The sequence below is a fragment of the Suillus plorans genome, assembly GCF_016647745.1.
Source record: "Suillus plorans strain S12 chromosome Unknown HD556scaffold_51, whole genome shotgun sequence".
In the NCBI taxonomy this organism is placed as follows: domain Eukaryota; kingdom Fungi; phylum Basidiomycota; class Agaricomycetes; order Boletales; family Suillaceae; genus Suillus; species Suillus plorans.
The window spans coordinates 314797-336182 of NW_024537435.1; the positions used below are offsets into that span (position 1 = coordinate 314797).

At 43.4% G+C, this 21386-nt stretch overlaps 7 protein-coding genes across 7 annotated transcripts; 5 read left to right on the top strand and 2 right to left on the bottom strand.

Annotated features, from left to right (window-relative positions):
* Positions 1 to 1277: 1277 nt before the first annotated feature.
* Positions 1278 to 2870, top strand: HD556DRAFT_1446298 (uncharacterized protein; the record flags this gene model as incomplete). The annotated part of the gene is made up of 4 exons (XM_041307063.1): positions 1278 to 1478; positions 2370 to 2529; positions 2583 to 2654; positions 2710 to 2870. 4 exons carry the CDS (start codon positions 1278 to 1280, stop codon positions 2868 to 2870), a joined length of 594 nt encoding a protein of 197 aa, XP_041157337.1.
* Positions 2871 to 5091: 2221 nt separating this feature from the next.
* Positions 5092 to 7173, top strand: HD556DRAFT_1310754 (uncharacterized protein; the record flags this gene model as incomplete). The annotated part of the gene is made up of 7 exons (XM_041300454.1): positions 5092 to 5134; positions 5378 to 5401; positions 5450 to 5566; positions 5675 to 5850; positions 5915 to 6084; positions 6139 to 6247; positions 6430 to 7173. The coding sequence occupies 7 exons, from the start codon at positions 5092 to 5094 to the stop codon at positions 7171 to 7173; spliced, it is 1383 nt and encodes a 460-aa protein (XP_041157338.1).
* Positions 7174 to 7620: 447 nt separating this feature from the next.
* Positions 7621 to 8499, top strand: HD556DRAFT_1217533 (uncharacterized protein; the record flags this gene model as incomplete). Its single annotated transcript, XM_041296720.1, has 2 exons — positions 7621 to 7776; positions 7828 to 8499. Coding segments are annotated over 2 exons (828 nt in total), but the record flags the coding sequence as incomplete, so codon positions are not given.
* Positions 8500 to 8505: 6 nt separating this feature from the next.
* HD556DRAFT_1193462 (uncharacterized protein) lies at positions 8506 to 8778 on the top strand (the record flags this gene model as incomplete). Its single annotated transcript, XM_041296230.1, has 1 exon — positions 8506 to 8778. A coding segment is annotated over one exon (273 nt), but the record flags the coding sequence as incomplete, so codon positions are not given.
* Positions 8779 to 11276: 2498 nt separating this feature from the next.
* Positions 11277 to 12929, top strand: HD556DRAFT_1310756 (uncharacterized protein; the record flags this gene model as incomplete). Its single annotated transcript, XM_041300455.1, has 4 exons — positions 11277 to 11285; positions 11512 to 11880; positions 11945 to 12828; positions 12884 to 12929. 4 exons carry the CDS (start codon positions 11277 to 11279, stop codon positions 12927 to 12929), a joined length of 1308 nt encoding a protein of 435 aa, XP_041157341.1.
* Positions 12930 to 14968: 2039 nt separating this feature from the next.
* Positions 14969 to 15625, bottom strand: HD556DRAFT_1242448 (uncharacterized protein; the record flags this gene model as incomplete). The annotated part of the gene is made up of 2 exons (XM_041298281.1): positions 14969 to 15416; positions 15471 to 15625. Coding segments are annotated over 2 exons (603 nt in total), but the record flags the coding sequence as incomplete, so codon positions are not given.
* Positions 15626 to 21073: 5448 nt separating this feature from the next.
* Positions 21074 to 21343, bottom strand: HD556DRAFT_1446304 (uncharacterized protein; the record flags this gene model as incomplete). Its single annotated transcript, XM_041307064.1, has 2 exons — positions 21074 to 21268; positions 21302 to 21343. 2 exons carry the CDS (start codon positions 21341 to 21343, stop codon positions 21074 to 21076), a joined length of 237 nt encoding a protein of 78 aa, XP_041157343.1.
* Between the last annotated feature and the right edge of the window lie 43 nt (positions 21344 to 21386).

The following is a 21386-nucleotide window of genomic DNA, read 5'->3' on the forward strand; positions in this document are numbered from 1 at the left end:
GTATGCTGGAAGAGGATTGATAGAGTGTGATTCTACAAGGTTTGCAAGTTGGGTTTTGCAACATTCTGCAACCAGCCAGTTAGACATTTCGAATTCTGAACTAAGGTCCATAGTAGCATCTAGTAGTAGAATATTTTGTCAGTTGTATATCAATATAGAATAGGTTCATTTTGTTTACCAGTCAAAGTGTCGTCATCGTCATTAGAAGACTGATTTTCTGAGCTTTCAATGGTTTGTTTCATCTAGCAAAGAAATTTTGAGGGTTTAGAGCTGATTTTATATTTGTTGTACAGAAATAATAACTTACCGTGAATTCATGGTGAATGAGTTTGAATGAATCAACTCCTAAGACTGTGAATGCTACTTAAGGTTTACACATCTCATTCACGTCATATCATCTTTTTGAATGCTCATAAGTTGTCAATGACTGTGGGAAAATCATCGGAGGAGAAGTCAAAGTCTTTGTGATGAGTTGCAGTCAAATGGCATGATAATTTGACATTGGAGAATCGTCCATTAAATATGTTTGCAGGATCGAAATTTCCATCAGGAGTGAAGTAGAAGTCAGAGCGACTTATTTGAAATACTCCTCATAGGGTAAGTTCTTCGGCACTGGATGAGTGTTTCTGTATCAATACATCTCCTTCATGTCCTCCTTGGAAGTATTCAACTCGGGAAGCAAGGTTCTGTGTACCAAGGTAAAAACCTCCATCTTGGCTTTGGAGTTTTTTGAGAACAGTTTTTGCTGATACGAGTTTGGATATGACAGGCTCTGTTATTGGTGCTGTAGTAGATGATTCAGAAAGTGAGGATGTGGTATCTTTCATTGTGTCGGTCTTTGTTGTGTTGAACCATAGTTAGGTATTGTAATGAGTGGTGAATTGGTGCACACGAATTTATATGAAGATTGGTGGTCACCAAAAATGTACAAGTTTTATGTCACCATGGTCATTTGAGAACAAAGTTTAATGTCTGAATCTTGGCAAGAAGCTTAGAACACTTATCTATGGCCAAAGATTTAGATTCCAAGTTCATATGTATGATCTGATATTACTGTCTAACCTTGAAAAGAATATCATTAAGAATATCAAGGATTCAATATGTGTTAATCGGTGACAACAATTGGAGGATTAGAATTTGAGGGTGTTAGACTGGGAGATTGTGTGCCGATGATAGATTAGTTACTATGATAGTATCAGTGGTTTGACATAGGGTTAGGAATTAGTGAAAGAAGACATGGACAGTGGCATTGGCTGAATTCACTTCCCTTTTTTTCAATGCCTTCTCATGATGACAATGACATTGTTGGCGATTTAACCAAGGCAGAGTTAATTGCTGCGGTTCCTCCAAAGATGTTTGAAAAATATGTCCAAAAGTTGAAATGGCCACAAATTCTTGATATTGTACATGGCCTACCAGAGGAAATTTTGGATAAGATTCATGAAGCAGCAGGAAAGAAGGAAGATGAGCGAGAGCAAGTACAGAAGCAGAGGTCAGGGAAAAAAAGGCTGGAGGTGGCAGCAAGAAGGGAGTTATTGCTGAAAAAGTGAGAGAAGATTCAAACATTGGTGTATGTGCAGAAGAAGATGGTGTACAGAGTTGTGATCATTCAAAATTTCTTGGATTACCATCGGAGGAGGAGGTGAAGAAATGTTTTCATGCATTTAGATCAGCAACATCGAATTCAGCTCTTGCAATGTCAATTTGCATCGTTTGCACAAGGGAATTGATGGATTATGAAGGTGTGTATATGAATTCTGATAGGCAGACATCAGTTATTGATATTGGTTTGAAATGAAGGCAAAATTCAAGAGTTGTGTCAAATACCAAACATCAAGCACTTGCTTACAGTTTCTGCAGATTCAGTTTCAAGTTCAGTGACATTATGGGAAGGCATGTTGCTCCTTGATGGTCATATTAAAGGCAATGCACCAGGTGCAACAGGTTGGATGTGTTTCGAGTGTTATCATGCACTTGAAGATGACACAATGCCAAAATTTGCACTCACTAATAACATGTGGATCAGACCCATCCCACACGAACTTGCTATTTTGACACTTCCAGAGGAACTGTTGATCTCTTGACATTTTCCTCGTTGTTATGTCTTCAAGTTGTATTCAAAAGAATCACGCAGCGGAAATCCTAGTCACATGCAGTGTGGCATGGCTGGCAATGTGACATTGTATGACATAAATACAGATGATGTTGCGAAGATGATAGGAGGACAATTTCTACCACAGCCTATCAGCACATTGGCATCAGTACTTGGAATAACATACATTGGAAAAAAAAACTTGCCACAGAATTGGTTAAAGTCAACATTTTGCATCTGTCGTACTGTGGTTTTTCAAGCACTCATTTGGTTGAAGGCCAACAATCCATTGTATGTGGACATTCAAATTTCAGAGGACTTGCCCATACAGCTTCCAGAGGATGAGGTTCCTGAAGAAATCATTTTGGTCATTCATCATGAAAGTAGTGACAATATTGCAATACATGAAAGTGAGGGGTATGTACCTGTAGATGACAGTGAGTTTATGACTTAGGTTTGATGTGAATATTATGTTGATTTAAATTTGAAGAGTATGAAGATGAGGTTATACCAGAATTGCAAAATCAAGATGGAGTTGGTACTGTGAATATTGATGCTGAAGGTTCGAGTTGTGATGATTAAAATGGTAGCCATCTTGAGTGACATTGTTTTTGTAGGTGGCAATGTGATACCATTGAAATTTCTTGGGATCACAGATACAGAACTCAATAAATTGCTGTTGAATGACTTGATGAAATACGCACTTATGAATATGGATGCCAATGAAGGAGGATATGCTGTTTGTCACAGTCGTGATCCTGTTTCTGATTTTGCTTGAGGTCAAAAAATTGGAGAAGAGTCTGAATGGATAAATCCATTGGCCGCTACATATCCAAAGCTCTTTCCATATGGAGTCGGAGGAATTGAAGCAACATGTACAAAAACTGTTGGATTTGATGAACATATTTGATGGACATTGCAATACCATGATCACCGGTTCTGCACCCATCATTCATTTTCCTTTGTCATTTTTGGGATCATCCAGAAACATAAAGCACTTCAATCTGCTCGAATTCAGATGCGATGAAAAGATTTTGAACATGATGCATTCATAATCAACTCAATCACAGTAGTGGACCTTAAGCAAGCAGAAAAGGAGGAAGCTGAAAATACATTGATATCAAATCCTCGAGTTCGTCTCCTTCGAAAACATGTATTTGCGACATCAAGTCGAGTTGTCGGTTCTGACAATTGCCATGCTCGGTATTGTGGACAAATGTGGGGGACATGTTTGTGTCTCCATGGTCCAAGTATTTGGATGACACTAAATCTAAGTGACACACATGATCCTATAGCACAAAGTTTTGCTGGAGAAACAATTAATCTGGACGACTTCAATCCTCATCTTGGTCCAGACAGTAACCAATGAGCTTGAAATATTGCCAAGGATCCATTTGCAGTGGCAAAATACTTCTTTTTCATAATCAAAGCTGTTCTTTTGCACCTGTTCAAGTCAATGCAACAAGTCATGAAGTGCATAGTGAGATGGGGGTACTTGGACAGATCAGTGGATATTTTGGAGTTGTCGAGGCGCAAGGGCGAGGAACACTGCATGTTCATATAATGGTCTGGCTTCAGCATACTCCAAACATGGTGGAGTTGCACACTCTGTTGCACAATGATGATTTCCGTGCACGTGTGCAAGATTATATTCAACAAAACATTTGTGTGCATGTGGACGATTTGGATGAAGAAACCATTCAATCAACACCAAAAGAGAGCAGTTTAGCTTATTCACATCCTCCAAATCCTGATTCCGGTACCTGGCAGACGGAAATTCAAGATGTCGAATGTCATGTTGTTAGGTCTCAGCAAGTGCACATTTGCAGTAGGTCAACTTGTTTGAGATTTAACAGACACGGGCAGCTGGTTTGCAAGAGATGTGCCCCATGGCAATTGTTGTCAGTTGATGTTATTGATGAAAGTGGTAGATGGAGTCCAAAATGTACATATGTGTTTCTCAACAATTATTGTCCAGCCATTACCCCAACACTTTGGTGCAACAATGACATCAAGCTTCTCACCAACGGGAGCAAAACAAAGAATAGGGATGCTCAAAGTTAGGTGTGCACTTCGCACACCACACACTACACACCGCACACAACCCCCTCGCACATGCACCCCCACCCAAAATGGTAACCTTAGATAATCATCGGACTTTGGACTAAACCTTGCAGCACACAGCGCCGAACAGTAGTAACTAGTAGTCTAAGGCAGCATTCCTAAACCTTACCCATCATGACCATTAACCTTGCCAATAGAGTACTTTGTTAGTGCACATGTTGTACATAAGTATTTTGATTATTTAATCAATTCAAAGTCATATTTCGAGCAATCACGTGATATATTAGTCGTGAATTGTCTAAGGCAGCATTCCTAAACCTTACCTGAACCAGTTCCAAACCTCGTCATCCCAAGACCTTATGGGCCTGTTTTTAACCCTTTCTGCGCAGTATATTGTTTAGTAGGATGTTGTGCTTTTCCACATATCATATATCAATAAATCATGTGAATCATATGATCCCTTGAAATACAACTTTGAATTGATTAATATAATCAAAATACTTATGTACAATATACTAACAAAGTACTCTATTGGCAAGGGTTAAGGCCTAAGGGTCACAATTGTGGGTAAGGTTTAGGAATGCTGCCTTAGACTACTAGTTACTACTGTTCGGCGCTGCATGCTGCAAGGTTTAGTCCAAAGTGTGATGATTATCTAAGGTTACCATTTTGGGTGGGGGTGCATGTGCGAGGGGGTCATGTGCGGTGTGCAGTGTGCGGTGTGCGGTGTGCGGTGTGCGGTGTGCGAAGTGCACACCTAACTTTGAGTGTCCCTAATGCCGCTTGGTATCTCACAGGCTATTCAACAAAGAAACAGAATAAAAACAATAATGTTTCCGCTCTCATGGCAAACACTCTCTTGTACCATCAAGGGCACTCAGATCATCTTGATGGTGTTCTAGATCGCAATCGACTTTTGCTGTTTTGCTGTCAACATGCCATTAATTGGTGTAGAAGAGGAATGTAGAATGTTAGAAAGTGGGTGGTATGAGATATACTCAGATGGTCCTCTGTGCGCGAATCTAATGTCGGCCCAAGGGGATTGCTACTGAGAAGGTTCCTCTATATATAATAGTGGAGGGAAACACTGAACCAGGCTGTCGGATAAGCCTGGTGGGGTGCGCACCGATGAGCAAAGCATGATAAGTGAAAGTGCTATGGAGCGCTACTGAGCAACAAGTACGATGGTGCGTGCTGAGTGAGAGCGAAGCGCGTGTGCAGGTGGTGGAGCACAGCGACTCTTAAGTGAGTTGGGGAATGAGTAAGACAATGTTCGTGTACAAGAATATGCAGGCTGGCGCTTGTATGAGTTCTGGCGCTTAGCATCGGTCGGTGGATATGATGAAGACTTAGACTTAGAGTCCAATGATGTGCGGGAAGAAGAAGATGATCATTCTACAAAAGGCAAAGGTATATATATTCTAAGTAGCGTTTAAGTGCTGTCAAGCGCTAAAGCAAGCTGGAAAGCGAAGCGAGTACGTGATGATATGTAATAAGGGTCCATGACGAACCATACAGAATATGTGCGCAAGTGCTGGAGATATGTCAGAATACATGAGAATAAGATAGGAATACACACCGATGAACCGAACGGACATGGAATAGATGAATGGAGGACGAGCAATGGAACTGAGGATACATGCGCTGATGCGCAACGGAAGCGGCCGACGAGGTGCCAAGTATGCCGAAATGAGGTACGGGTGCTGTGTTTGGAAGGTGTTTAGGGCATTATAGAATTAGCTCTCTATGAGGCCACAGAGATGTCAGTCTCTACATCGGGAAATGGAGATGTCTGGTCCACAAGTGATTGCTTACCTGATGAACTGGGGAGATGTCATTTGCTTGTGCCATTATGTGCCATTATACTGGTTCGCACTCAAATTACATTTGCTGGAGGCATTTTCTGAGTTAAACACGAACAAAAATCAGTGAGACATCATTTGACACATTGTGTTTGAGGTTAATTTCATAAATTTTTATAGTAAGAATAACATGAATTCAGAGACCTTGTTTGAAACAGATGAACAAGTGTCTCTTGACGAAGATTCACGAGGTGTAGGAGATCTTTCTCAATTCGAAAAAGACCCAGCTGTAAGCTGTTTGTTATTTTACTGGTTGTTGGATGTAACAAATTGTTGCATAGGATACAGTCACCTTAGAAGTTGGTTTTGGTGGTCGACTTCATGCCCATTTACAGTTTGAGGACTATGAATTATGTGGCAATGAGCTCGACACATATTCATATTTTTGATTTGTTATCGACACTTATGAAGAGGCGATACCATCTGTGGAACGTGGAGGCATCGTCAATGAAGATTCTGTTTGTTCATTATTACCAAAATGAGGTCGACGCAAAAGTCAACATAGCAATTACCTGCCAGAGCATCCAAAGTCTAACTCACCGTCGTGTTGTTCGTTCAGAAGGTCACAATACATTGCCAGACATTGTTGGTCCATTCTTTCCTCAAAATGATCCAAAACATCGAGAATTGTATTGCACATCAATACTCACTTTATTGCCACCATGGCATTCTATTAAAGATCTCAGAAACAATTTTGAATCATGGGATGATATGTTCACTGATTTCCTCATACACACCTCCTCACAAAACAAAGATGTCATTGCTGGTATCCAGTATTATTACAACTGCAAGACCACAGCAGATGATTCTCATATTTGTGAAGATGAAGAAACAGGGTCCATTAAACAGAATGAAGCATGTTACAAGAAAACAGTGACTATGATGGATGAAGAGGAAAATGAAGATGAAGATATTTCAGTGGAGTTGACAATTGAGGACTTACATGCTTATAAAGAATCACAAAAAAATCATCATGAGGAGGCACACGCACTTCTTGCAGTTGCTGTTGGACATTTGAAGGGATTTTTTGCCAAGGAAACAGCGTCGTGGAGCATTGGAGAGTCAAAAGTTGGTATAGCAAGTGGTGATGCTTACCGTCAGCTTGGGCAATGGCAAATGGCAATAGCCAATGAAGCAAACAAGCTTGAGGAATAAGACAACACAGCTGTTACTGTGAACGATGGCAATTCTATTGGAGATATTATCATGCTTGATGGTCTAGACCACAACATCGGCATCAATGATGGTGAAATAACATATCTACATCCAGCAATCCAAAACAGTCACCTATTCGCTGCTGATCCTTCATGCCTGTTGAAGGATCAAAGATGTGCATATGACATCATTGATTGGCATCTGTTAGAGATGTTAGCAGGATGAAGCCCTCCACAGTTACTCATGCAGATTCCTGGAGAAGGTGGAGTCGGCAAGTCCAAGACAATACAAACCATAACCAAAAACTTCTGAAGTCGAGGAGTTGAATCAATCCTCATAAAGGCAGCTTATACCAGTATTGCTGCATCTATTATCAATGGGAAGATGCTGCATGTAATAGCATCAATTCCTTTGAATGGTCATGAACAAAGTGCAAAAACGTTGAAGAAACTTGCTGCATTCTGGAAACATAAACTGTATCTCGTCATTGATGAGGTTTCCATGATCGCTCGCAAATTCTTCACCAAACTTTCCACATCTATCAGGAAGGGCAAATCATTAGCAGGAGAAAAGAGCGAAGATAAACCTTTTGGTGGAGTAAATGTGATCATTGTCGGGGATTTTCATCAGTTTCCTCCTGTTGCAAGGAAGAAGAGCACAGTGCTATATTATCCATGTGATCCTTCAAAAGACTCAGCTGAAAAAATGTTGGGACAGAAAATATACAAACAATTCACGACAGTTGTTCGTCTAAAGGAACAAGTTCATGTCACTGATCCACAATGGAATGATCTTCTTTGTCATATCCGACATGGCAGCTGCAACCATCAGCATATCAAATTGCTTCGATCCCTCATACTCACAAATTCCCAATGTCCACCAACCGATTTCAATTCATCACCATGGAATGATGCTATTTTGGTCACCCCTCATCATGCTGTTCATCACCAATGGAATTCTAAAGTCACCAAAAACTACTGCCAACAAAGTCACAACCAGTTATTCATTTGTTGGGCATTGGACATGACACAAGGACAGAGACTAACATTGGAGGAAAGTTTCACTGTTGCTATGAAGCCCAAGGGATTTCAGGCTACTGGTAATGATCATGCATTGCTGTCAAACATGATAGAGATTGCAGTTGGTATGAAGGTTATGGTAACTTTCAACATCAAAACAGACCTGGACATTGCAAACAGAGCAAGAGGAGAATTAGTGGAAATTGTCTCGGACAAACAGGAGTCAAGTTTTTCACCTACAAAGGCTGTCGTGGAGTTAGAGTATCCTCCAGCATACTTTCTGATCAAATTGGACTGCACAAAGGCCAAATGTCTCGAAAATTTGGAATCCGGAGTCATACCAATTGTACCAATGCAATGGACATTTCGTGTCACAATCAGCGGTCATGAAGAAGTAATAACACGAATGCAACTACCATTAACACCAGCATACACATTTACGGATTATCGAGCTCAAGGTCAAACAATTAGCAATGCTATTATCGATATCAGAACACCACCCAGTGGTGAACTCACTTTATTCAGCATATACATTGCATTGTCTCAAGCACATGGTCAAGAAAATATTCATCTGCTTCAGGATTTTGATGACAAATTATTGACAAGCCATCCCAATGAATACCTTCATATTGAGGATCAGTGATTGATGAAACTTGACGAGGCAACAGAAAAATGGTGGACAATACATGAAAATTCAAGTTTATGGTGGACGATAGGTTACGGTTCGATTTGCCGATTTGCCACCACTTATTTGGAAGTCCAATCAATGTTTGTTCTCATGGTGCGACTATTTTTAGTATACCCCAAGTATACTTGTAAATTTGTCACAAGTGTTATGCACCACATGGAGGCTCGTGCTCACATCACTCATAATATTATTGTCCATTGCATTCTGCTATCCCTTCTGACATGCTCTCGCAAACCCTCACTGGTGTTCCCACTTTGTTGCGCGTCCTTTCAGCAGTTTATGTTGTTTCTACTATGAAATACACTTCTCACCTTACTATGTGCCAAGTGAATGGTACAACTCAGCGATAAAAGTACAGAGTAGCAAGCCTCACAGGATGCGCAATGTTCCCTTCAGACTTGGTGTACTACTTTCACTGATGACTAACCTTGATGTTGCTTCTCAAGTCAGCCATCATTCTCAGCGCTTTGTATAATCACACCTCTATTGTGCCAAACATACAAATGCCATGGAAATACACGCGCAACAAGACCTGGACCACCTGCCTCTTCTCCAACCCCCATCTTTTCATACTCCTGACACCTACCGCTAGGCACATCCTTGATCCTCACTTTTCTTCATCACACCAGCATGTCTGATGACTTGAAGGCAAGTCACTGCATATCACCATACCCATTTCGTGATCCTTATGCTCAACTTGGATATACAGTCATCAGGACGAGACCATGACCTTGTGATGTCCACAGGTACTTTCAGATGCATCCGTCATGGTGCTTACTTCCATTTCAGCACCGAGGGCTAATCCGCAAATGCAGCATTCTGACCAAGGTCTTCATGCTAAATGATCTTGGGGCCCTTCAACCGTATGGTCACTCGAGTAGTGGGTGTTGGAATGTTCACCTAGATGGTAAGGAAATGGTTTCAGCTCAGTGATTCCATTGACATAGTCATCAATGTGATTTGTATGTACGAACAAGCGCATCGACACCACATTCGGCATGTTGCCACTTCACATGCAACTCGTGTCATGGAACAATCATATAGTACTTCCACATCCCATCTTTGTTGCCCATTAGTAATTTCTGATCAAGGTGAGTTTCACTCCATGTTGGTTTCCACTTATACTCAGCCATCATGCCTGCAGTATTTGAAATTTGAGTGCTTGTTTCTATACATCCAAGTACTCATCACTCTTGGACTTCGGAACTTCATGCAAGTTCAATAGATGTGCTGACTCAGACACGCAATGTACAATACGCCTGACATATGCATTTGCATTGCACCCTAGGGAGTTGGCTACTTATATTCTATTTAACATTTCTCGTAAACTGGTTCTGCATGCAAATCCAGTATTTGCCCTGTATACAATGCACCGTGAGTCAACACTATGGGATTTGATATGAAACAAGTCTTACTAACCATCAGGGCTTGGTTCCAGAGAGTCCTTGCCTATGATGAGGCTTACGCACACCCTGTTTACTTTGCGGTAGGTTCAGCCTGCATGTATTGCATGGTAAGTTTGAAAAGTTTGATGGGAAACAAGGCTTACGTGGGCATCCGGTTGTAAAGCGCTGGATGTTGCCTAACCCGTATGTCACCATCTAGTTTCAGCATCCATAATATACTGCATCGATGCAAAGACAGATATCGAGCGTTACTGAATAAGTTGTCCTGGACGACAAGACAAAGATGACGAATAGCAGAGCACATTGAACACTATGAGATGCCACTCCCAGCTCAATCACCGAAGCTCTTATGTTAGGTAACTCAACACACTCTAACATATGTAAGGATGGAACATTTGATCCTGTGGAACCAATTCATGTCCACCTTGTGTACACACTCCATCTAAGCCCTGCCTGCATTCCAATCGCTCGAGCGCTCCTGATCCGTGTATGTGTCACATTCCCCTGTGTGTGCTCACCTGAGCTCCTAATGCATTACATATACTTGCTCTGAGCCTCCATAAATCAAAATCAAGGTTATTTAATGATACATTAAATGGCATTGTAGGAAAAAAATGAAAAGGTGTTGACAAATTGAATACTGGAGTTTGCCAGAACTTTGAGAGTATGTGGGTAGACTATACCATAGACTATGTGTAGAAAATCCGGGAGCATTAGAAATTCTTTTTGTGGAAAGTGAACCGAATCCGTAGACCATTCATAGACTTGCGTAGACTCAACTCGGTCTCAGTAGATCAACCAAACAATGACGTCACCGGAGCTCATTGCTCGGCTGTGATCATTGCCTGCAACAGCATCTGGCATATATATGACAATGGCAAGCCAGTGTTTTCGCCATCTGCCCCCCACTATTTCACTGTCTGCCTGTCTGCCTCATGCCCGTCTGCCTCATCACCATCTGACCCGCCGCTATTTCACCAAGCCACTACTATGTCACTAGTAAGTTGGACCTACACCTGGACAAGTCCCAATATTGATCGCCATCCTCAGTATAAATTTTGTAGTGCGTTCACAGTACTTTTCTTCCAACAATGAGCAGTGGCCGGCGCTGGATGTTTGCATGGCTGATACAGTCCTGTGTACCAAGGCTGACTGCCGCAACTTGAAGCAAGGCACTCAGCCACGGAAGGCCAACAAAAACTGCATATGATGCAACTGCAAGCAGTGTTGTGAGGTGGCAGGAGGGTGTAGGGTCCACCAAGTCGCAGCTGCATCTTCTCTTGTTGCTACTCAACAGCATGAAAACTCGATCGTACCACCACTTGCCACCATTAACCCCACATCTACTCAACTTGATCACCCTCTAGTTACTACATCGAATTCATCGTCAGCGAGTGCATCACGATCTTTAGCTACTAGTACTCAGTCACTCCCGGCCACTTCACGAAACTATGCTCGGCCATTAGACCCCAATTATGCACGGAACTATGTTCTTGGGCACCAGCGAACATTGGTGGCTGAGCAACGCTTTCAAGCTGACCAAAGTCTGAGTATTATGATCCACAATATGATTGATGTAGTGCTCTGGTTGAAGGTATGGTCTTCTATATCTATTAGATGGTTTCTTGGTGCTGACTAGCCAACTTGAATATTGCTAGAACAATGAACCTCCCCACCTCGTAAAGCTTACGTGCACCACACCTAGAAAATTCGTGCCAGGAGACCATCCGCTATTGATGAGATTTGAGCTCGGAGACTACATTGCAGTATATTGCAGTGATCGGCACGCCTGGATTGAGCAAGATATCAAGACTCCACTTCTCAGTCCCCCCAATTCAACCATCCTCCTGCGTTCTATTGATCTGACCGACAATCATATGCTACTCGGATTTGCCGAGAGGGTTTTATCTCTTAGTTGTGCACCTGCAACTGTCCAATCTCCATCAAAACGATCCTTTAGTGCCACGGGTATGCATCTGTCCCGATTGGACAGGATGACCTCACCATTGAAGCGGCAGAGGAATGCCAGTAGCAACAACCCCGTGGGCCCAGTTCTCATCTCTCGGCAGTCGCCCATTCCTTTACCACTCACTAGCCTATTGTCGAGTCCCACTGTGACGTCACCTCTGTCACTTGCTGCTGGCAACTTAGACACATCACCTGTAGTAGTGCCTGCACCAGCCATGGTCCAACCCAACACTACCATCCCTGCAGGCGCCCGAGCACGATTTCCCTGGAAGTACGCATGTGATATGGTTCCCCGGATTCAGTTCTTCATCAATGTATCAGATGATCAAATGATCCAGGCCCTCTTCGCTACTACATTTCCAAATTGCACCTATACCAAGGCAACTTTTTATAAGCATCGCGCTGCTTATCAGGCAGCTATTGAGAATTCGAGTGATAGGGTTGAACGTGCCGTCAATGCAGGATATAGCCCTGCCGGCCAGTGGAACACTCTCTTGGCCGAAATCAAAGCTAATGCAGCTCCAAGTCTTACTGGTAGTAATGGCCTGGGTAGCATCTCCAACTTGGACACGAAGTGTATGTATAATTTAATTTGCTACTTCCGTGGTTGGCTAATCCTTGTCCTTCAGGTCCTACCCCACCTCCGAGTCTACCAATGAACTCATCTACCACTGACACCGGATTGCCACTCCCTACTGACCTAACCAGCAAGATGAATGATGCTCTTGCATTACTATTCCAGAACATAGATAAAATGGACAATAATACTGCAGCTACCACTGATCCTGAATTCCCTTTAGATTTTACGAGTTATCCCCAATTTGATCTATTTGGCACCTGGTTAAATGATCCTTCTCCCGTAGATAATCAAGCCTTACCACCCTTACCACCTTTTAATTAGTAGACTAACTACTCTGTTTATTATCCACAAAATCCGACCTTCTTATGTTGAAAAAAAGTAACTACAAGTAGCTAGTCATAATTTCAACTCGAGAATGTGGTGAACTGACAGGATGGTGATGGCGGCATCAAAATGTACATGAAACTTGACATCTGAATGGTGCGATCCTCGAGTGATGTCCATGAAACTTGACATCTGAATAGTGCGATCCTCGAGTGATGTCCATATTCGGCTCATGGAAGATCTGATTGATAACATTCCAAGATCTGTTTTGCAGTTGCTGTAGGTCAAGAATCAAATCATTGTGTCCCATGCATGCTGACATCCTGGACTTACCACTGGTCTACTAGCGGCAGCATTGCCATAACGGATGTTCAGCGTGGGGAGGACACGTCCAGTGACTAAAATAGGGTCGGGAGATACAGTGATCCCCACGTCTTGCAAGAAAGGCGAATTCTGATAATCCAGGGCCTGTACAAGCAGTCAATCAAACACATGAAAAGATGAATGTGGCACTTACAGAGCGTTGGTCGGTCGTAACTGTGTTGCTGATGCCAGCACTGATGAGCGCCAGGTGTTTGTAAGGATCATATATCCTCTGTGCCCTGACCATAGCTCCAATAGGAAATCTAAGAACTGTTGTTCGCAAATGCCAAACAAAGCCACACAACTCACTGATGCAAAGAGTGTCACTCTAATGGTGTGATCCCCAAGTGATGAACTCTGGCATTCATTCAAAACACAGGACAAAAAACATACAATAAGAGATAGAATTACAAATGACAACAATCTAGACAATGTAATGCAAACAGCACCAGCGGAGTCAATGCACTAGTCACTACCAAACAGAGTGTCCATGGAAATCATCCAAGGAGAATGCCCTCGTCTCTCTGACTCTGAGATAACATAGCGGTTCTGATGTTTAATCATTTCATCAAGATAAAAGTTGTACTGGTGTACAGACATGTCCTGCAGGATTGCCTGATACCCACCTAGCCAAATGTTCGTCTGTTCGCAAATTGACGTATTAAATCGCCACTTGCCACCAGAAATGAGCTCTGGGAAAGTGGCAGGGTTGCAGTGATGCTGACAGTAGGTGTCAGTTTCCTTGTGTTTCGAGTTGAAATGAAACACGTCAACAGGCATCCCTGTTGCAGCAAAGTGGTCATCACCAATAGCGTCTTGGTGAGTGCGGAGCTTGCAGTTGTTGTCAAAGACGAAGTATTCAGGTGCTGATGCAGCAGTAGGGAATACCACCTTCGCAAATTCCTTGAGTTTAAATGTTAGCTTACATCAGTAAGACTGTGTGTAACTCACATTAACAGCAGAGATGGCCTTGGACCCAAAAAACGTAGCCCACGCTAATATCACCCCACAAGGTCGCATAATAAGTTGCTCGTTATGGGTGCGGTGCTGACCAAACCTTGCTCTGAGGTGTTTGTTGCCATTCTCTGGCTTACCGTCACACTCGGAGTCAACAATCACCTCGAGATCTTCATCTGCGCTGTTAGGGTTACTACTACCACTATCTGAGGATGAAGGAACAGAGTCCAAGGGTAAGGTAACACCAGCCCTCTTGAGCCGCGCTCGCAGCTGGAAGAGAGCTTTCATGGGCTTGAAGTAGGCATCTTCAAGAGCCTGGTGGTCCGCATTGGCACATGTTCAAAATCCAGAGGCATTGACCTCGTCACAGCCATCAACTGTGCACCACTGGTTCAAGTCTTGATGGTCGGGACAGAAACGATGATGGTTGGTCATAAGTGGGACTTTGCAGTCATGCACTGCACAACACGGGTGCCCGATGGTATTACCATCACAAACAGCTGCTTGAATTTTCACCATGGCATGTAATCAATCTGAGCATGACGCCGCACATCTGACAAACAATTGACTTACATTTTGAGTCGTCGTCACCAATAACAATGAAGCATAAGTCACAGGCATGCGGGTATGCTTCCTGCCCAATACCTTCCATTTCTTTGTTGCGCTCACTCAGCGCAACATCAATTTGGATCCATTGTTGCTCATCGTGGGGGAGAACAAGGCAACTGTTATTCTCTGCCTTCTCCAGTAGCAGTGAGTAAATAAAAAAACCATTCAGGACGTCAGTGTCGCGCATTCGAAGGGTATACTGCCATGAAAATTCCTCATCAAAAGCTTGTGGAAGTGTAGCATCAAAAGCGCATCTATTGTTCGAGATGTAGCCATGCCGTCGAGCAAGTGCATAGTTGTACACACGAGCACAGTTCATGCTAGACATCCTGGAAGTGGAAGAAAAGGTTAGCATTATGATTATCAGAAAAAGATGACAATACCATCCAAAGACTTTCATTGCAGCAAAAAGTTCCAACAGTGCAGCTTCAATATAGGAATGCCTCGCAGCCTGAATGACACTGGGAACACCAGCATAGTAAATGCATGTCGAGTCGGTGTTGTTAGTCCAATAGTTGGGGTAATATCTGGTATGACATTCTGAATGAAATGGTCAGTATGCATTACTAGAAGATAAAGAACATATGTCGACAATATGTTGATACCGAATGGACTGGAAAAGAACCATCTTGTAGCGTAAAGAGGCTAGCACGAAATGTATTGACATCCGTGAGAGTGGCTACTTCATCACCATCACAGTAGTTCATGCATTCGGGACGCTGGCATACATGTGTCGGTGGATACAAGTCATGATATCCTACAAGGTTTAAAACATGTCAGTGAAAGAAGAGAAAAGACGAACAGCAATGCACCAATACCGCGCACAAGTCCATGACAGTTAAATACTTCAATCTCCTGGTCAGTTGGGAGTACTGCACTGTGAGTCCAGATAACCTGACGGAATGCTACCCAGCATGCGAGGATAGTCAGTGGGTCTTGACTGAGTGCGCCAGCAAGAAGGGGTACGACGACTTCTGGAGGGTGGATGTCGGATGTCGGATGTCAGTCATGCACTGGTGAATGAATGATTTCACCATGCATGCAAGCTGAATGAAGGCCATGAGGTCGGGGAAAGTGAGATCATACTCATCAAGGGGTGCAAGTAGCTGACTGATGCCCATCATGAAGGGCATCAGAGGGGGATGTCGATGACGGTGATGAGGAGCAGTTGAGTATGATATACAGATCAAGAACATTGTTTGGTCATTCTACCCGTGGCGTCGTAGACTCAGGTGGACTGCGGTAGACTCCAGTGGATTGTGGTAGATTCGGCAGAGTTATCCAAACAGAGTCTACCAATTTTCTACACGAATCCATGGTAGATTCTACCCATGCACCTTATATGTCCTCGAGTTCGCCATTACCCACAACAAGCACGAGCCTCCATTCGGTGCATAACACTTGTGACAAATTTACAAGTATACTTAGGGTATACTAAAAAACAGTCGCACCACGAGAATAAACATCGATCGGACTTCCAAATAAGTGGCAGCAAATCGGCAAATCAAACCATAACCTATTGTCCACCATACAAGTTAGACTTGGTAAGACAACACAATTCAAAGATGAATTTTGTCTTATAGATCGCTGTTCTGTACAGATTTGGTTACTATTCATCAGTGAACCCGTGAGGAAAGTAGATAGCAATAAATAACAATATATGGTACATAATCACAAGAACTAGCATAATTTTGCTATCGATCATCACATTGTTATGTTTGGCCTTATAGAGGAAAGACGTGTCCCTGATTATTGTATAAAATTTTATGAAATGCCATAACGAAAGGGAGGTTCACAACTCCGAAGCATCAAATAATTGACGTAAAAATATAAAGCTTTACAATGCTTTATCTAATTGCAAAATTTACATGATATCTGTCAGAATGATACTACCTGGAGTAAGTTAGACAGAACTACCGAAAGCGCCAGCATGACAGATTGCCTGCAACAACCTGCCATTTTGTCACTAGCACCAAATTATTCTCATCCTCAGCACTCATTTTGTGAAGCAAATTAATTTTATTTATATTTAAATACTACATGTATAGCTACAAGACAAAAAGAAAACAGGGAAAGATAGCGGAGAGATGAATGAAAGGAGGGACCAAGGCCAGCAAGGAACCACGAGAAAAGACCACCATGAATGGCCAGAGGAATGAACCATGAGGAAAGGACGGACCACCACGAACGGCCAGGAAGGAACCATGAGGAAAGGAAGGGCCACCATGAACGGCCAGGAGGGAACCACGAGGAAAGGCCAGGGAGGAACCACCACGAACGGCCAAGGAGGTCCACAAGGAAAAGGCCAGGGAGGGACCACCACAAATGGGAGGAATGAACAGGCTGAGTCGAGAGGTGGTGGTAGTAGCGGTGAAAGAAGGATTGAAAGGAACTTGCGTGAAAATTTCTGTCCTGCGCAAACAATGACAAATCAATTTCAACCAACCACTTGCGCTGGTCACATGATTTGAGGTTGTCCGAAAATTCTAAGGTAAAATTTGAGGCTAAGGTGATAGTCACGTGCATGATCTTGGATGATGTCAGAAATTTCCTAAGTTGGTTACAACCACGTGCCTTTGAGACTCGCTTCCAACCGTATTGATACCGAGTCAGACAGTTGGTACCTATGTTCTATTATTGGTACCCAGTCGGAATATTCAAACCGAAGTTACGTCAATGAAGGTGAGTTACAATATTGATACTGAGTTCCAAGCATCATTGAAACTTATGTACTTAGTATGTCTGTTAATGATGCTTCCATCACGCGACGCTGTGGCATTGGACTGTCAACGCTCCTTCCTGCTTTCATTCAGCCATCACCCACAGCCCTCAGCTCAACACGACAACACCTGATTTGACCATTGCACAATTAGAGGTGTGTCATCTTCTGATTCAGATCTGACCTGCGGGCTTATTATGATTATACTCTGGATCACCTCCAGGACTACCATCCAGCGCTTCTCCCTCTCTGTGAAGAAAAAGGTTAGTTTACCCCCATTTTCCATCACGAGTCAAGCTGATATTCTTATTACTTAGTCTGTCAATTTTGAATCTGCAGCACAAATTCAAATTATACTAATACTCGACGGCTCCACCTCTCCAGCCCTTCGAATCCATCAACGTCCATCCCTCTACCAGAAGAAAGAGGCGAATTTCACCTAACAATAACCTCAATGCCTTCCGATCCTAAGAATCGGACATGTTCATATTGTAACAAATTCTACCATCGACAGGGATTCAGAACGCACGAAAATGCTTGTCGGAAGTGATCCGAGCAAAGGAGAGAGGATGTTCAGCTTGCGAGGTGTATTCGACAAGGTATGTCCATATAGTCTAGGTGATATCACTGCAATGGCTCACCACTAATTAAATGTTGACACGCTGTAGAGAGAGAACACGCGCAGCAAGGTGCCGTTATTGTTGGTGAACAACCATCTGCTCGTGGTAAGTGATGACTGTCTCGCGACCTTGACAATTGATCCTGACTCGTTCAACCATTGACGCAAGCTGTCGTCAATCATTCACAGGACCATGACTTCGCTTTCACAAACTATTTGGACGATACCGATATGGGACAGATACCTGGTAGGTCTCAATGTTGTTTTCGTGCATCTGAGTTTTGCAACTTCCATTGATATTTTAGGAGCCCCTTCAGTGACAAATTCCGTATTATACGGGCCACCCGACCTACATAATATCCCGTATGAGACGGGCCAGCGGATTATGGGCCCATGTTGTGTATATTCTCGATGATGACGGATGGGCCGGGACACATATTATTTCCGATGGAGATGGGTGGGCCCATGTATGCCAATGATATATATATCCTTGATGTTGACGGATGGGCCGGGGGAATATGATCATTCATGGAGATGGGTGGGCCCATCAGGGTAATATGTAGAGTAGGATATTATAGACAGCTGGGCTGAAGAGAGATGTAAGGCAAATATTGTTATATAGACGGGTGGGCCGACGGGGGTGTATTACATATATGGGTGGGCCGAGGTAGGGGAATATTACATAGATGGGTGGGCTGACGCGGGGTGTATTACATATACAGGTGGGCCGACATAAAAAGTATTACATATACGGGTGGGCCGACGAAAGGGATATCAAATAGACGGGTGGGCCGAGGGTGTGATAAAATATTTATTACATAGACAGGTGGGCCAAGGTGGGGTATAATTATATAGACGGGTGGGCCGACGTAGTATGTATTATATAGACGGGTGGGCCAACATAGGATGTATTACATAGACGGGTGGGCCGAGGGTGTGATAAAATATTTATTACATAGACAGGTGGGCCGAGGTGGGGTATAATTATATAGACGGGTGGGCCGACGTAGTATGTATTATATAGACGGGTGGGCCGACGTAGTATGTATTATATAGACGGGTGGGCCAACATAGGATGTATTACATAGACGGGTGGGCCGACGTGGGGGATAATACATAGATGGGTGGGCTGACGTGGGGGAATTGTACATAGATGGGTACATATATGGGTGAGCCTGGATACGTATAAATGTCAACTTTTCAGTGCAAAACCCCAAACCGAGATTTACCAACCCCCGAAACCCGAAATTGTGGACTGCCGGGTGTCGGGTTTCGGGGTTCGGGGGTCCCGGAACTCGGAACTCGGTATGTGAGACAAAAATATATTTCATACACGGGTAAGTCAATGTGTCCGTCAATCAACTCGATTGTAAAGTATATTTTATTGATCTCCCCAAATTTCCCAAGTTCCGAGTTCCGAGTTCCGGGACCCCCGAACCCCGAACCCCGAAACCCGGCAGTCCACAATTTCGAGGTTCGGGAGTTGGTAAAATGTGTATGGACAGATGAAAGGTTGATTTAAACATTTTTGAAAGATGTCCCATATGAAATGTTAAGTCCCGAATTTTGAACTCCGGGTTTCGGGACTCCGGGTGTCGGGACTTCGGGCTTCGGGACTCGGGACTCCAGAAAGCCAGAAATCAAAACTTGGGACTTGACATTTCATATGGGACATCTTTCAAAAATGTTTAAATCAACCTTTCATCTATCCATACAAATTTTACCAACTCCCGAACCTCGAAATTGTGGACTGCCGGGTTTCGGGTTTCGGGGTTCGGGGGTCCCGGAACTCGGAACTCGGAACTTGGGAAATTTGGGGAGATCAATAAAATATACTTTACAATCGAGTTGATTGACGGACACATTGACTTACCCGTGTATGAAATATATGTTTGTCTCACATACCGAGTTCCGAGTTCCGGGACCCCCGAAACCCGAAACCCGGCAGTCCACAATTTCGGGGTTCGGGAGTTGGGTCCCGGAACTAGGAACTCGGTATGTGAGACAAGCAAAATATATTTCAAACACGGGTAAGTCAATGTGTCCGTCAATCAACTCGATTGTAAATTATATTTTATTGATCTCCCCAAATTTCCCAAGTTCCGAGTTCCGAGTTCCGGGACCCCCGAACCCCGAAACCCGGCAGTCCACAATTTCGGGGTTCGGGTGATTGACGGACACATTGACTTACCCGTGTTTGAAATATATTTTGCTTGTCTCACATACCGAGTTCCTAGTTCCGGGACCCAACTCCCGAACCCCGAAATTGTGGACTGCCGGGTTTCGGGTTTCGGGGTTCGGGGGTCCCGGAACTCGGAACTCGGTATGAGACAACAAAAATATATTTCGGGGGTTGGAGGTTAGTAAAATGTTTATAGATATACGGAGGTTGATAGAAACATGTTTGAAAAATGTCGTTCGTCTCAAATGTCAAATCCTGAGTTCCGGGCTTTGGGACTCGGCACCCAGGCACCCGGCACTCGGTGTTCGGCACTGAAAATTTGACATTCGGGTGTTAGGGTGTAGGGTGATATCTACCTCAATCTACAGTTTCGAGTTCTGGATATCGGGACTGATTATTGAATCATTCAATTGTGGCATAGGTAACATGCATTGAAAAAGATTTATGTACATCTATCACTGAGCAATTATGTAGCCATTGCAACCTCCTCACCAGGAAGATCAACCTTCCCCTCAACATCCATATCCTCATCAGAGGAATCATATTCTGGCAGGAGGTTACCTTGTTCATTAGGGACCACAATATCGCCGGAGGATTCTGGCAAGAGGTTGCCTGGTTCATCCGGGAGCACAATTTCGCCGGAGGATTGTGGACCCTCAGGCTGAACTTGGGTGGGCTCAACATTGAGACCTACCATAGCAGATCCATCCTCAACCATCAAGGGTGTGGGTTCCATGACTGACATGTCCAAATCAATGAGGTTGGAAAGTGTGGAGGGG